Here is a 15,938-nt window from a genome sequence, read left to right on the forward strand (position 1 = left end):
CTGGGTGAGGTGGGGGCTGGGGTTCATTGTCACCCCCGCAAATACTCTAATTTGATTTTGTAAATTTCCTTTGACGTTTTGTTTTAGCTGCAGTGCCCCATTAAGGGCTGTTTACGGCCCCCTCCCCCCACTTTGTTAGTTGATTTTATTGATCACTTGTTTTATTATACACTAAACATCGGTAAGACAAAGGTCATAGGTGCTCGACCACCCTGCCCCCTCCACAACGAACTGCCCTCTGCACCCCACCACCCCCTCCCCCAAACCCGGTTATCAAATTCCATGATGAGGCCTTGGACAACATGGACCACTTTCCTTACCTTGGAAGCCTATTGTCAACAAGGGCAGACATCGATGAGGTATAACACTGCCTTCAGTGTGCCAGTGCAGCCTTCGGCCGCCTGAGGAAGAATGTTTGTTTGAACACCAGGACCTCAAACCCAGCACCAAGCTCACGGTCTACCGAGCAGTTGTGATACCCACCCTCCTATATGGCTCAGAGATGTGGACTATGTATAGCAGGCACCTCAACTCTGGAGAAGTACCACCAGCGCTGTCTCTGCAAGTTCCTGCAAATCGATTGGCATAATAGGTGCACCAACGTCAGTGTTCTCGATCAGGCCAACATCAAAGCATTGACCACGCTCTATCAGCTCCGCTGGGTGGGCCACATCATCCGCATGCCTGACACGAGACTCCCGAAACGAGTGCTCTACTTGGAGCTTCGACACGGCAAGCAATCCCTGGGAGGGTACTGGAAATGCTTCAAGGACACCCTCAAAGCCTCCTTTTAAAAAGAAATGCAATATCCCCACCAACATCTGAGAATCCCTGGCCCAAGACTGCCCGAAGTGGAGGGAAAGCATCCAGGAAGGACTTGAACATCTGGAGTCTCATCGCCAAGGGCTAGATGAAGCCAAGCATTAACAGCGAAAAGAGCGCATGAAAACCCGGGCACCCTACCAACCTGTTTATCCCCCTAACACCATCTGCCTCACCTGTGGCAGACTGTAGGTCGCACATTGGACTCTTCAGTTACTTGAGAACTCATTTTTAGTGTTGAAGCAAATCATCCTTGACCCTGAGAGACAGCTGAAGATATTCAAAAGAGAAGATAAAAATAGTCAGCTGGGACACTTGGTTAGTAGTAAGGATCTGTAATGCTATTGTAACCTTCTAATAAGAAAAGGATCTGTGCCTTGTTTCATATTTCATCATCTGGCTTGGATCCATTTAATACATCACAAACATTCAGTGCCATCTACCTGTTGCATTAATTACAATGTATGGCATGCAGTGACTGGAATTGGAACACTGGAGGGAGAGTGCTTTAGTTACTGTGGTGTCAGCAGTGGGAAAATATGGTGAAAGAAGTTTGTGAACAGAGCAGGAAAAATGGAAGATGCCACTGGTGCCTCACAGCAGGGTGAGAAAATATAATGGAAAAACTTCTAAGAAGCTTCTGGAATTCTGTATTAGATTGCTTATTTAATCTTTAGGCATTTTATTACATGTTTAGTATTTTAATGGGTGTGCTGAGTTGTGCTTTATTTTTTAGCATTTTGTTATTCCTTTTCTATTATCTATCCTATCCTTTCAATATATATGTTAATGGAAATGCCTTGATGAAAAAATGTTTGCCAAACAGGCTCTGATTTCCAGATATATTAACACACTGACCTAAATCACATCAAACGCTTCACTGAAGGCCTTGTCAGTTTTTTGAAAAAAATAATTACATGTCAGTGACCTAAGGAATTGCATTTATATAACACCTCTCACAACTTGAGGTCATCCTAAACGATTTACATCCAATAAAGTACTTTTAAGACTGTAGTCACTGTTGTAGAAAATGTAGAAAACACAAGGGCCCAAGAATGACAATGTGGAAATGGCCAAAAAATTTGTTAGTGATTATAGTTGAGGAATAAATATTGACCAGGGGATCGCTCCTGCTCTTCAAAGTTTCATGGGATCTTTTACATTTGCCTAAGAGGGCAGATGTTTATTGTTTCATTTGAAAGATAACACTTCCAACAGTGCAGTGTTCCTTCAGTACTGCAATGAAGTATTAACTTGGACAATGTGCTGAAGATTTTGGAGTAGTTCTTGGATCCATCACCTTCTGACAGAGGCAAGAGTGATACCAACTGAGCGTAGGCTGAACCTTTTAATAAAATAAAACCTGCATCACCAGCACCAACTGAATCAACTGTCAATAACAAAATGCCGTTTAATTGTTCAGACATGGATTTAAATCCAATCCAGAATGATAGCATGAAAGTTTCCTCTGTCTGGTACCTGGTGAAATGAATTTCAGCAGTCTCGCTCCATTTCCTGGTGCGCATTGGTACAGAGTTGGGGAAAAAAAACTGCCTAATTTTACAATGTCACTCGGACGCTACTATGTGGCTGATGGGAAAATGTAAAAGTACCACAGCAGTGCAGTGTTCTTAGAGGATGAGGCAGAGAAAAGGAAGATTTACTACGCACTTAATTGTGCTGCCGATAGCTACATTTGGCATTGAATACTGACACTGGATCCTTGAACAACCATTTTACACCCCAGACTGCAATTGCACATAGGAATGTAGGAGTAGGCCATTCGGCCCCTTGAGCTTCATCCACCATTCAGCTAGATCATGGCTAATCATTTGTCCCGCATGGTATGTTGCCTGCCCGGTGCCAGGGTGAGGGACATCTCTGACCGGCTTGAAAGGATATTGGAGAGGGAGGGGGAGGATCCAGTTGTTGTCGTCCACTTCGGGACAAATAATATAGGTATGACTAGGAAAGAGGACCTGTTTGGGGATTATCAAGAACTAGGAACTAAATTAAAGAACAGGTCCTTAAGGGTTATAATCTCCGGATTACTACCCAAGCCACGTGCAAATTGGCATAGGGAAGCGAGAATAAGGGAAGTAAACACGTGGCTAAAGGAGTGGTGCGGGAAAGAGGGGTTCCATTTCGTGGGGCACTGGCATCAGTACTGGAACAGGAGGGATCTGTATCGTTGGGACGGTCTCCACCTTAACCGATCTGGGACCAATGTTTTAGCGAAAAGGGTAAATAGGGCGGTCAACAGGACTTTAAACTAGAAAGTGGGGGGCCGGAGGGAAGGGTAAAACTCCAAGAAGTATGACTAATGGGAAACAAAGCAGCAGGTTAGCATGTGGGGTGGGGGTTGGATTCAACTTCATGGAAAATTATGAAAAAACTGAAAAGAAAGGAGAGCCCAGGAAAAGCTATTAAAGTCTCCAGAACACAAAATAGGACAGAGTGTTTGGAAAGGGCTAGGAATCTAACTTCAAGCACATCAGATAAAGGGACGACAATGAGAAAGGGGACGGGAAATACAGGACTGAAGGTGTTGTATCTGAATGCACGCAGTATATGAAATAAGGTAAATGAGCTTGTGGCGCAGATTGAAATTGGCAGGTATGATGTGGTGGGCATCACGGAGACATGGCTGCAAGGGGATCAGGACTGGGAGCTAAATATCCAAGGATATACATTCTATCGAAAAGATAGGCAGGTTGGCAGAGGGGGTGGGGCTGCTTTGTTAGTAAGAAATGAATTTAAATCAATAGCAAGAAATGACGTAGGGTCAGATGATGTAGAATCTGTGTGGGTAGAGTTGAGGAACCGCAAAGGTAAAAAAACCATAATGGGAGTTATGTACAGGCCTCCGAACAGTAGTCAGGATGTGGGGCACAAGATACACCAGGAGATAGAAAAGGCATGTAAGAAAGGCAAGGTTACAGTGATCATGGGGGATTTCAATATGCAGGTAGACTGGGAAAATCAGGTTGGTAGTGGATCCCAAGAAAAAGAATTTGTGGAATGTCTACGAGATGGCTTTTTGGAGCAGCTTGTGGTGGAGCCCACTAGGGAACAGGCAATTCTAGATTTGGTGATGTGATATGAGACAGATTTGATAAGGGAGCTTAAGGTGAAGGAACCCTTAGGAGGAAGTGACCATAATATGATAGAATTTACCCTGCAATTTGAGAGGAAAAGGCTGGAATCAGATGTAACGGTATTACAGTTGAATAAAGGCAACTACAGAGGCATGAGGGAGGAGCTGGCCAGAATTGACTGGGAGATAAGCCTAGCAGGAAAGACAGTGGGACAGCAATGGCAGGAGTTTCTGGGAGTAATTTGGGAGACACAGCAAAAATTCATCCCTAGGAAGAAGCAGCATACTAAAGGGAGGACGAGGCAACATGGCTGACAAGGGAAGTCAGGGACAGCATAAAAGATAAAGAGAAAGCATACAATGCGGCGAAGAACAGTGGGAAACCAGGGGCTAGGGAAGCCTACAAAGACCAACAGAGGACAACTAAAAAAGAAATAAGGAGGGAGAAGGTTAAATATGAGGGTAAACTAGCCAGTAATATAAAAGAAGATTGCAAGAGTTTTTATAGATATATAAAGGGTAAGAGAGAGGCAAAAGTGGACATTGGGCCACTGGAAAATGACGCTGGAGAAGTAGTAGTGGGGAACAAAGAAATGGTGGAGGAACTGAATAGGTACTTTGCGTCAGTCTTCACGGTGGAAGACACGAGTAACATCCCCAAAGTTCAAGAGAGTCAGGGGGCAGAGGTGAGTATGGTGGCCATTACCAAGGGGAAGATGCTAGGAAAACTGAAAGGTCTGAAGGTGGATAAATCACCTGGACCAGATGGATTACACCCCAGAGTTCTGAAGGAGATAGCTGAAGAGATAGTGGAGGTGTTAGTGGTGATCTTTCAGGAATCACTCGTATCAGGGAGGGTCCCAGAGGACTTGAAAATCGCTAATGTAACCCCCCTGTGTAAGAAGGGAGTGAGGCAAAAGACAGGAAACTACAGGCCGATTAGCCTGACCTCGGTCATTGGTAAGATTTTAGAGTCCATTATTAAGGATGAGATTTCAGAATACTTGGAAGTGCATGATAAAATAGGGCAAAGTCAGCATGGTTTCATCAAGGGGAGGTCACGCCTGACAAATCTGTTAGAATTCTTTGAGGAGGTAACAAGTAGGTTAGACAAAGGAGAGTCAATGGATGTTATCTACTTGGACTTCCAGAAGGCCTTTGACAAGTTGCTGCACAGGAGGCTGCTCAGTAAGATAAGAGTCCATGGTGTTAGAGGCAAGGTACTAGCATGGATAGAAGATTGGCTGTCTGGCAGGAGGCAGAGAGTGGGGATAAGGGGGTCCTTCTCAGGATGGTGGCCGGTGACTAGTGGAGTTCCGCAGGGGTCAGTGTTGGGACCATAACTTTTCACTTTATACATTAATGATCTAGATGAAGGAACTGAGGGCATCCTGGCTAAGTTTGCAGATGATACAAAGATAGTTGGAGGGACAGGTAGTATTGAGGAGGCGGGGAGGTTGCAGAAGGATTTGGACAGGTTAGGAGAATGGGCAAAGAAGTGGCAGATGGAATACAACGTGGGTAAGTGTGAGGTCATGCACTTTGGTAGGAAGAATAGAGGCATAGACTATTTTCTAAATGGGGAGAGAATTCAGAAATCTGGAGTGCAAAGGAACTTGGGAGTCCTAGTCCAGGATTCTCTTAAGGTTAACTTGCAGGTTGTCGGTAGTTAGGAAGGCAAATGCAATGTTGGCATTTATTTCGAGAGGACTAGAATATAAAAGCAGGGATGTGCTGCTGAGGCTTTATAAGGCTCTGGTCAGACCACATTTAGAATATTGTGAGCAATTTTGGGCCCCGTATCTCAGGAAGGATGTTCTGGTCCTGGAGAGAGTCCAGAGGAGGTTCACGAGAACGATCCCAGGAATGAAAGGCTTAACATATGAGGAACGTTTGAAGACTCTGGGTCTATACTCAATGGAGTTTAGAAGAATGAGGGGCGATCTGATTGAAACTTACAGAATACTGAAAGGCCTGGATAGAGTGGACGTGGAGAAGATGTTTCCATTAGTAGGAGAGACTTGGACCCAAGGGCACAGCCTCAAAGTAAAGGGAAGACCTTGTGGAACAGAGATGAGGAGAAACTTCTTTAGTCAGAGAGTGGTGAATCTATGGAATTTATTGCCATAGAAGGCTGTGGAGGCCCAGTCATTGAGTGTATTTAAGACCGAGATAGATAGGTTCTTGATTGGTAAGGGGATCAAAGGTTATTGGGAGAAGTCGGGAGAATGGGGTTGAGAAACTTATCAGCCATGATTGAATGGCGGAGCACTTGATGGGCCGAATGGCCTAATTTCTGCTCCTATGTCTTATGGTCTTTACTAGCCTTCTCCCTTTTACACACCCATAGAAGCGTTTTTATGTTCCCTGCTGGTTTACTTTCATATTCTATTTTCTCTTTAATTTCTTGGTTCTCCTTTGCTGAATTTTAAAATGCTCAATCCTCAAATTTACTTTTGGCAACCTTTTTGCATCTTCCTTTGATCTAATAGAATCTTTAACTCTCTTGTTAGCCGTGGTTGGATCACCTTTTTTTGTTGGCTTTTTGTGCGTTAAAGGAATGTAAATTTGTTGTAAACCATGTTAACTCTTTAAATGCAAGCCATTGCCTGTCTACCATTACACTTCTTTAACGTTGTTCCCCAATCTACCTCAGCCAACTTGCCCCTCGTACCTTTGTTGTTTCCTTTGTTTAGATTTAAGATAGCCTGTTCTCTGGCTGGTTCCTAAACATACTGTTCTAAGAAAACCATCACGTATACATTCCAAAAATTTGTGCTCCTCAGCATTAGCACTAATTAACTTTACCCAGTCTATGTAGATTTTAATCCCCCATGAACACTGTTACCCTTGTTGCATGTACCTCTAATTTCCTGATTGATACCATGCCCTACATTACCACTACTATCTGGTGGCCTATTAACAACTCCTACCAAAATTTGCTGCCCTTTGCTGTTTCTTAGTTCCACCCAAACAGATTCCACATCTTGATCTTCTGATCTAACATCCTCTTGTCACGAATATACTGATCTTATCCTTTTAACAGTGCGAGGCCACCTCTTCATCCATTTTCCTTAGCCTTTATAAAGGCTGAATACCCTTGAACTTCTAGTTCCCACCTTGGTCACCCTGCAACCATGTCTCTGCAGTGACAATTAGGTTATATCTGTTTACTTTTATTTGTGTCATCAATTCATCTACCTTGCTGTGAATGTTGCATGCATTCAGATGAAGTGGCTTTAATTTTCATTATTTTCGCAATCTCTAGCCTTAACTGCTGGTACACTCTGATAACCGTTTCCCTCATTGCTATCCTGCTCTCTTATCTTCTCCTCTTTCTTTAGTTTATCGCATCTTTCCTCATCCCAGAGAGGGCTTTAGTTTAAAGCCCTCTACTGCCCTAACTCTAGAACTCGCCAAAACACTGGTACCAGCATGGTTGAGGTGAGGCATCCCAATGGTACAGCTCCCACTTTACTCAATACTGATGTCAGTGCACCAGGAATCGAAACCTATTTCTCCCGCATCAATCTTTGAGCCATGCGTTTAACACTCATCTTATTTAGCTTACACCAATTTACTCACAGCTCAGGTAATAATCCAGAGATTATTATCTTTTTTGAGATTCTGATTTTTAATTTAGCCCCTAGCTGTTCATACTCCTTAAGCAGAATGTCCTTCTTAGTACTACCTATGTGGACCACAACCACTGGATCCTTCCTGTCCAGCCCAGAGCAGATATCCTGAACCCAGGCACCAGGCAGACAACACAGCCATCTGGAATCCTGCTCTTGGCTACAGAGAACTGTGTCTATCCCCCCCATTATACTGTCCCCTACTAACACTACATTCCTGTTAGCTCCCCCCGATGGCTTCCTGTGCCATGGCCAGTTTGATCATCCACCCTACGGTCCTCACTCTCTTTTGTATAGGTTGCAAGCACCTCAAACCTGTTGGACAATTACAAGGTCTGAGGCACCTCAATTTCTACCTTCTCGATCCCTTTGCCTGCCTCATTTGCAGTTACACTTTCCTGTCCTGACCACTGACCAAAAAACGGAAGACCCTATGTGTGATTGCCTCCTGGAATAAAGTGTCTAGGTAACATTTCCACTTCCTGACCTGTTGCAGTGGCCATAGCTTGGCCTTCAGTTTAATTAGTCTGAGCCAAATTTGCTCCTCAAGCTGCAGCCCCTCACTGCAGATGTGTTTGCCCTGGATCTCACTAGCCTCCAGGAGCTCCCACATCCTGTAGTTGTAGCACATTACCTGCCCTGTGTCCTTATTGTATCTTAAGTAACTAATGAGTTTTGTCTTAATTATTTTTGAATTAAATTAATGCCTCCTCTCACCCCACTCACTGTACCAATTTAAACCTTTGTAATCTAGTGGTGAAGAATAAAATAATGAACTCAATAGTTCTTGATTCCCTTCCGCTCGCGTCTCTAAATTAATTAACATCTTTTTCAAATACGTGGAGGGACGTTCTGCTTCTTAATCCACTAAACGTTTGATAAAACTTTGAGAAGGTAGCAATTACACAAAATGTCGTGAGCTCAAACTAAAGAAACTACGACTTAATAAACCAGTTCGTATTTCTCTGCATTTCGAAGTTTTTCCGACGTTTCGTTGACCATATACAACTAAGGATAGAAACAGTGTTAGAGGGAACGAATACGTTCACTCCAATGACGCACAAAGTTGGGATATAATTTACAATTTTTGAGTTTCATTGATGATCGTTCTGTGTTCCCAGCAAGCAGAATAAACTTAGCCACGTGGACTTTCTGTAGTGCACCTTAAAAGGAGGAACAATGGTTGGAACATTCACTTTACGAGTTAAGTGGTTGTAAATATCTGTTCTGTTTGAAGATGCTTAGGTATGCTGGTGTGTATTTGCACACTTTCCAAACTATCACTGCGCTGCAGTTGGATCGCTCCTGGGAAGCCAGTTGTTGAAATGCCACGCAGGCAGGCAGGGACCGAGTGTGAAAGGCACAGAGAGGGAAGAGGAGAAAGGGGCATCTCCACATTGTGTGGAAGGACGAGTAGTAAGGGGTCACCCCTTACTCAAAATCAAGGCAATAAATGCTAAATAAAATGAGAAAACTGTTTCGAGGCAGCGGCAGGATCCTGGCCATTATTTTTGGCGCCTCGATTATCTGGCTGATCTTTGACATGGCAGCGCTGCGGTTTTCCTTCACCGAGATCAACAGTAGAGTTTCCAAAGAGGAACTGGTGCGGCTGGAGCGGCTCAGGGCGAAGGTGCTGCAAGACCAGGAGCTGCACAAGATGTTCAGGAAAAGGGCCGGAGACCTTGTCGGGTTTGCCGGGGACGCGGGGCGGCGGACTCTCCATGGAAACCACTCAGCCCGGGCCGGTGACCCCGCTGCCGGCGGGCTGCAGGCGGCCGACAGGCGGCAAATTGAGGGGAAGTTGGCGAAACGTCGCGCGGCAGCGGGCACGCGCCCCCCGGCCAACGGCCGCACGCGCCCCCCGGCCAACGGCCGCAGCCTCCCCCCGCCCCCTGGAACATTCCGGAATCGGCCAACGGCTCCCCAGCCCGATCGACACGGCGGCGGTGTCCGGACTCCCGCCTGGCGGCCCCGCTTCCGGCTGGGAGACCTGGCTCCTCACCCCGCCCTACTGCCGGGAAAGGTGCCCGAGGGTCACAGGCCTATTCCCCGCAAACCCCTGCAGCCCCTGAGCGGGGGGAACGTGGTCACGGCCAAGCGGGTGGCTCCCGCTGGACGAGAGTCGCAGCTTCAGCCCCAGCCCCAGCCCGAACGTGGCAGGTTGGCCAAAGAAAAGTGGCAGCAAAGCGCGAGAGCGGCAGAGGTGAAGCCCGAGAGCAATCGCACGGGAGCGGCCGCTCCTGATTCCCAGCTTTTCCGAGTCTCCCGACCGCCTGAAGCGGTAGCGAACTCCGAAAAAACCGCGCTGGAAGAATGGAGCCAAATTAATTCATCTCTCAAGACAGTCGATCCAAATATTGAGGCGGTAGTGGTCAATGAGACAGTAAAGCAATCCGGTGGGAAAACATCTACCGGACTTAAAGTATGGAATGGAACAAAAAATGAATCTGTCAATATTACTGATATAAAAGATGCGTTAAAACAATCTGAACTTAAAAAGACAGTTTCAAGTGGTTTAAACAATGCCACAAAAACACAGATTGTCTTTGGAACGAACAAATCAGCAATAAACAATGTAGAATTTAAAAATCAGACATATGTCATTGAGGGAAAGCGCTTTTCGAAAGACATTGGGGTTAAATTAACTCCTAACATCGATGAAACACGTGATCTACAGCGAGCCGGCAACATTTTAAATCATCCAGTTTTTAATTTAGATTCTATTGTAGGAGTACACAAGGTTTTAGATATTGACATGACTATATCACCTCGTGATCCTGAAGCCATTGGTCAATTTGGGCAGCAGGCAGTTGTGCCAAAGGAACATGAAAAATTAGCAAAGGAAAAATGGAATGAGGGACATTTCAACGTATATCTTAGTAACATGATCCCACTGGACAGGGCTATCCCGGATACCAGACCTGAAGGGTGAGATTGCAAAGTACTGCTGTCTACTCGTGCATAATTTCCTAAATATATAATCTCAGTTGTTTCTCTGTCAATTTATATATATTTTGGTAGGTATGTAGCTCATGGTCTATATCACTCACATTAGTTTTGTTACTTATTGCTTTATTTCTAGAATCTTGTTGCTGTAACTATCATTTTCTATACTCTTAAATCATCCTAAATTTATATTGACCTATTGCAAATCAAGTATTTTTTCTGAGATTTGTATAGCTTCTGTTACAATTTTTGTTAGAACATTTCTGCATGTAAACTCATCAGCTTGAGGTGGTGGGGAGGAATTCAAAGCGTAAAAGTATTTTCAAATGCTAGAAATATTTCAATCCACTGCAATATATGGTAATGATTATTTAACTGAAAACAATAATTGAAATTTATAGTACATACAAACGTACAAATTAGGAGCAGGAGTAGGCTACTCGGCCCTTCGAGCCTGCTCCACCATTCAGTAAGTTCATGGCTGATCTGATTTTAACCTCTGCCTACCCCTGATAACTTTTCACCCCTTGTTTATCAAGAATCTATCTACCTCTGCCTTGAAAACATTTAAAGACCCTGTTTCCATTGCCTTTTAAGGAAGAGAGTTCCAAAGACACTACCCTCTGAGAGAAAAAATTCTTCTCATCTCTGTCTTAAATGGGTGACCCCTTATTTTTAAACAGTGACCCCTAGTTCTAGATTCTCGACAAGTGGAAACATCCTCTCCACATCCACCCTGTCAAGACCCCTTAGGATTTATATGTTTCAATCAAGTCGCCTCTTATTCTTCTAAAATCCAGTGGATGCACGCCTAGCCTGTTCTGTTTCCTCATAAGACAACCTGCCCATCCCTGGTATTAGTTTACTAAACCTTCTCTGACCTGCTTCTAAAGCATTTACATCCTTCCTTAAATAAGGAGACGAATGTTGTATTCAGTACACCCTCCTCATCGCACACATTCCCACCAAGTTTTGTGTCGTTAGCAAACTTGGAAATATTACATTTGGTTCCCTCATCCAAATCATTGATGCATATTGTGAATAGTTGGGGCCCAAGCACTGATCCCTGCGATGCTCCAGAACTTGCCATGCCCCTAGCCAAGCTGTCCCAGTACTGCTACAACATTGGCATTTACCTGGCTATGTGGAAAATTGCCCAGGTATGTCCTGTAGACAAAAAGCAGGACAAATCCAACCTGACCGATTACTGCCCCATCAGTCTATTCTTGATCTTGAGTAAAGCAATGGAAGGGGTCATCAACAGTCTTATCAAGCAGCATTTGCTTAACAATAACCTATTCACTGTTGCCCAGTTTGGGTTCTGCCAGGGCCACTCAGCTCCTGACCTCATTACAGCTTTGGTTCAGACATGGACAAAAGAGCTCAACGCCCAAGGTGAGGTGAGAGTGACTGCCCTTGATATCAAGGCCGCATTTGACCGAGTGTGGCATCAAGGAACCCTAGCAAAACTGGAGTCAATGAGAATCGGGGGAAAACTCTCCATTGGTTGGAGTTGTACCTAGCATAAAGGAAGATGTTTTTGGTTGTTGGAGGTCAGTCATCTCAGCTCCAGAACATCACTGCAGGAGTTCCTCAGGGTAGTGTCCTAGGCCCAGCCATCTTCAGGTGCTTCATCAATGACCTTCCTTGCATTATAAGATCAGAAGTGGGGATGTTCGTTGATGATTGCATAATATTCAGCATCATTCACAACTCCTCAAATACTGAAGCAGTTCATGTCCAAATGCAGCAAGACCTAGACAATATCCAGGCTTGTGCTGACAAGTGGCAAGTAACATTTGCACCACACAAGTGCCAGGCAATGACCATCTCCAACAAGAGAGAATCTAACCATTGCACATTGATGTTCAATGGCGTTACCATCACTGAATCCTCCACTATCAACATCCCAAGGTTACCATTGACCCGAAACTGAACTGGCCTAGCCATATAAATACCGTGGCTACAAGAGCAGGTCAGAGGCTAGGAATCCTGTGACGAGTAACTCGCCTCCTGACTCTCCAAAGCCTGTCCACCATCTACAAGGCACAAGTCAGGAGTGTGATGGAATACTCCCCATTGCCTGGATGAGTGTAGCTTCAACAACACTCAAGAAGCTTGACACCATCCAAGACAAAGCAGCCCGTTTGATTGGCACCACACCCACAAACATTTACTCCCTCCACCGCCACGCACAGTAGCAGCAGTGTGTACCATCTACAAAATGCACTGTAAGAATTCACCAAGGCTCCTTAGACAGCACCTTCCAAACCCACAACCACTACCACCTAGAAGGACAAGGGCAGCAGATACATGGGAACACCACCACCTGGAAGTTCCCCTGCAAGCCACTCACCATCCTGACTTGGAAATATATCGCTGTTCCTTCACTGTCGCTGGGTCAAAATCCTGGAACTCCCTTTCTAACAGCACTGTGGGTGTACCTACACCACATGGACTATAGCGGTTCAAGAAGGCAGCTCATCACCACCTTCTCAAGGGCAACTAGGGATGGGCAATAAATGCTGGCCCACCCAGTGAAGCTCACGTCTCATGAATGAATTAAAAAAAAGAAACTACTAGCCACCGCCTGCCACTGTGAAGAAGACCCATTTATTCCTACTCTCTGCCTGTCTGCAACCCTCTGTCTGCTACCCAATTCTCAATCCATACCAATATATTAATCCCATTCCATGTGTTTTACTTTTTTAACCTCTTATGTGGGACTTTATCACAAGCTTTCTGAAAATCCAAATACACCACATCCACTGGTTCTCCCTAATCTATTCTGCTAGCTACGTCCTCAGAAAGCTCCAGTAGGCTTGTCAAACATGATTTCCCTTTCATAAATCCATGTTGATTTTGTCTAATCCCGTTGATATTTTCTAAGTGTCCTGTTATCACATCCTTTATAATAGACTCCACCATTTTTCCTACTACTGATGTTAGGCTAACCGGTCTGTAATTCACTGTTTTCTCCCTCCCTTTTTTAAATAGTTGGGTTACATTTACCCCCCCCCTTCAAATCTGCTGGGACTGTTCCAGAATGTACAGAATTTTGGAAGATGACAACCAACGCATCCACTATTTCCATGGCCATCTCCTTTAGTACTCTGGGATACAGATTATCAGGCCCTGAGGATTTATCGGCTTTCAGACCCATTCATTTCTCCAGCACTCTTTTTTGAGTAATATTAATTTACTTCAATTTCCCCTTCTCACTAGATCCTTGGTTCTCTAGCATTTCTGGGAAGTTGTTTGTGTCTTCCTCCGTGAAGACAAAACTAAAGTAGTTGTGTAATTGCTCTGCCATTTCCTTGTTCTCTATTATAAATTCTTTCATTTTGGACTGTAAGGGACCTACATTTGTCTTCACTAATCTTTTTGCATTTTACATGCTTATAGAAGCTTTTATTGTCCGCTTTGATGTTTCTTGCAAGTTTACTCATACTCTATTTTTCCCCTCTTAACCAATCTCTTGGTTCTCCTTTGCTGAATTCTAAACTGCTCCCAATCCTCAGGCTTGCTACTTTTTCTAGCATCTTTATATGACTCCTCTTTGGATCTAATACTATCTTTAATTTCTTCTGTTAGCCATGGTTGGGTTGCTTTTCCTGTTGTCCTTTTGCGACAGAAAGGAATGTTGAACTATTGCAATGCATACATTTGTTCCTTAAATATTAGTCATTGCCTACCCACTGTCATGCCTTTTAATGAAGTTCCCTAATTTATCTTAGCCAAGTCACGCCTCACACATTTGTAGTTTCCTTTGTTTAGGCTTAGGACTCTAGTTTCCGATCAGACTACTTCACTTTCCATCCTAATGAAGAATTCTGTCGTGTTATGGTCACTGTTCCTTAAAGGACCCCGCACAACAAGATTATTAATTAACCCCTTCTCATTGCATATTACCAAATCTAGGATAGCCTGTTCCCTAGTTGGTTCCTCGACATACTGGTCTAAAAAACCATCTCATACACATTCCAGGAATTCATCTGCCATAGTATTATTGCTCCGTTAATATCATTTCAGGTACTTCAGTTTGGTTTATGTTCTCTTTAACATAAATTCCTGACATAATTGGTATATAATTGGCATTATTGGTATATGTGTAAAGTATTAGATACACAATAAATTAGATACGTAAACCATAAGCAAACCAACAAATAGTAAAGTCAGAAATAGCATGCAAGATCCTGTCTCAAAGTGAAAAGGAATCTCCCCCACATTTGGATATTGTCTGGACCATGACTCTTTTTATTTTAATAGACTTGCAACTCAGAACTAGTATCTCTTGCTAGTATTGTGTACAAACTTTCACAGATTAAATCCAAGGTATGCCATTAATTTACATCTAAACAGCAACATGTATGTTTTCTATTCAACAGGTGGCACCCAGTAATGGTCAGTTTTATGACTGGAATATAAGTCACTGAATTGGATCAAAGTTTCACAGCTATGCTGATGACAATCCCATTCCTGTACAATGCAGTCAAGGCCTTTTCCTTGTATGGGCCTGAACTGCTGAGAATTTAACCAGAGTAGGAGTGTGTTACCAAAAAAATGCACAATCTTCATGATGGTACAGTTTTTAGAACTAGGGGCACTGTTTAAAAATAAGTGGTCTCCCATTCAGGATGGAGATGAGGAGGAACTTCTGCTCTGAAGGTCGTTAGTCTTTGGAATTATCTTCCACAGCGAGCAGTGGAGGCTGGGTCATTGAATGTATTCAAGGCTGAGTTAGACAGATTTTTGATTGACAAGTGAGTTAAGGGGGGGGTCAGGCAGAAAAGTGATGTTAAAGTCATAATCAGATCAGCCATAATTCTATTGAGTGGAGAAGCTGGGTCAATGGGCGAATGGCCCACTCCTACCCTTTTGTATGATCTAAGGACAGTAAAATGAAGTCAGCTCATTCAGCACGTCTAATCTAATGTAGTAGTTGGGTTCATGACTAGGATGGGTATTGCTTCTGGTTTAGTCTATAAGTATGCAGTACAACTCCATTGGATGGTATACAACATAGTGACCCATAATTTTCTGTAGCAGATCATCTAATCCTATCCACTGTTCATTAAACTTGCCATTGCATGTTAGGTTTTTAAATTTTTGTGTGGCAAGTTTCTGAACGTGAGAGCTGATAAGGGCACAAAGAGTGAAGCAGGGCATGTAGGACCTTAGTCAGCAGCACAAGCAATTATCTACCACCTCCATCAGTCTGATTGAAGGATTGCAAAATTAACTGCGCAAGGACTGAGAAGGAAGTGTCAAATTAGAGTGGGTGAATGCAATACCAATTCAGGTACAGAAAGATAAATACAGAGAGGGACAGAAACATTGGAGTAAGAAAGAGAGTGCAATGGAAAGGAAATGTACATAAAAATAAATTTTTAAATTTTACCATCTCCAACAATTAAAACCAGAAACCATGAGTCCCC

General features: G+C 43.7%; 1 protein-coding gene and 1 long non-coding RNA gene across 2 annotated transcripts in view; one reads left to right on the forward strand and one right to left on the reverse strand.

The window, feature by feature from the left end:
- Positions 1–2,156: 2,156 nt before the first annotated feature.
- On the reverse strand, positions 2,157–8,743 carry LOC144686681 (uncharacterized). Its single transcript, XR_013577973.1, has 2 exons — positions 8,637–8,743; positions 2,157–2,452 (listed from the first exon to the last, which is right to left on the reverse strand). It is a non-coding gene; the product is annotated as an uncharacterized LOC144686681 (long non-coding RNA).
- A 264-nt stretch (positions 8,744–9,007) lies between these two features.
- galnt5 (polypeptide N-acetylgalactosaminyltransferase 5) overlaps positions 9,008–15,938 on the forward strand; it is an 89,643-nt gene continuing 82,712 nt past the window's right edge. Inside the window, exon 1 of the mRNA XM_078552204.1 lies at positions 9,008–10,482. Within this exon, the coding sequence (XP_078408330.1) occupies positions 9,008–10,482 (1,475 nt within the window). The remainder of the gene's footprint in view (positions 10,483–15,938) is intronic.

This window comes from Cetorhinus maximus, chromosome 11, assembly GCF_964194155.1.
Source record: "Cetorhinus maximus chromosome 11, sCetMax3.hap1.1, whole genome shotgun sequence".
Taxonomy (NCBI): Eukaryota; Metazoa; Chordata; class Chondrichthyes; order Lamniformes; family Cetorhinidae; genus Cetorhinus; species Cetorhinus maximus.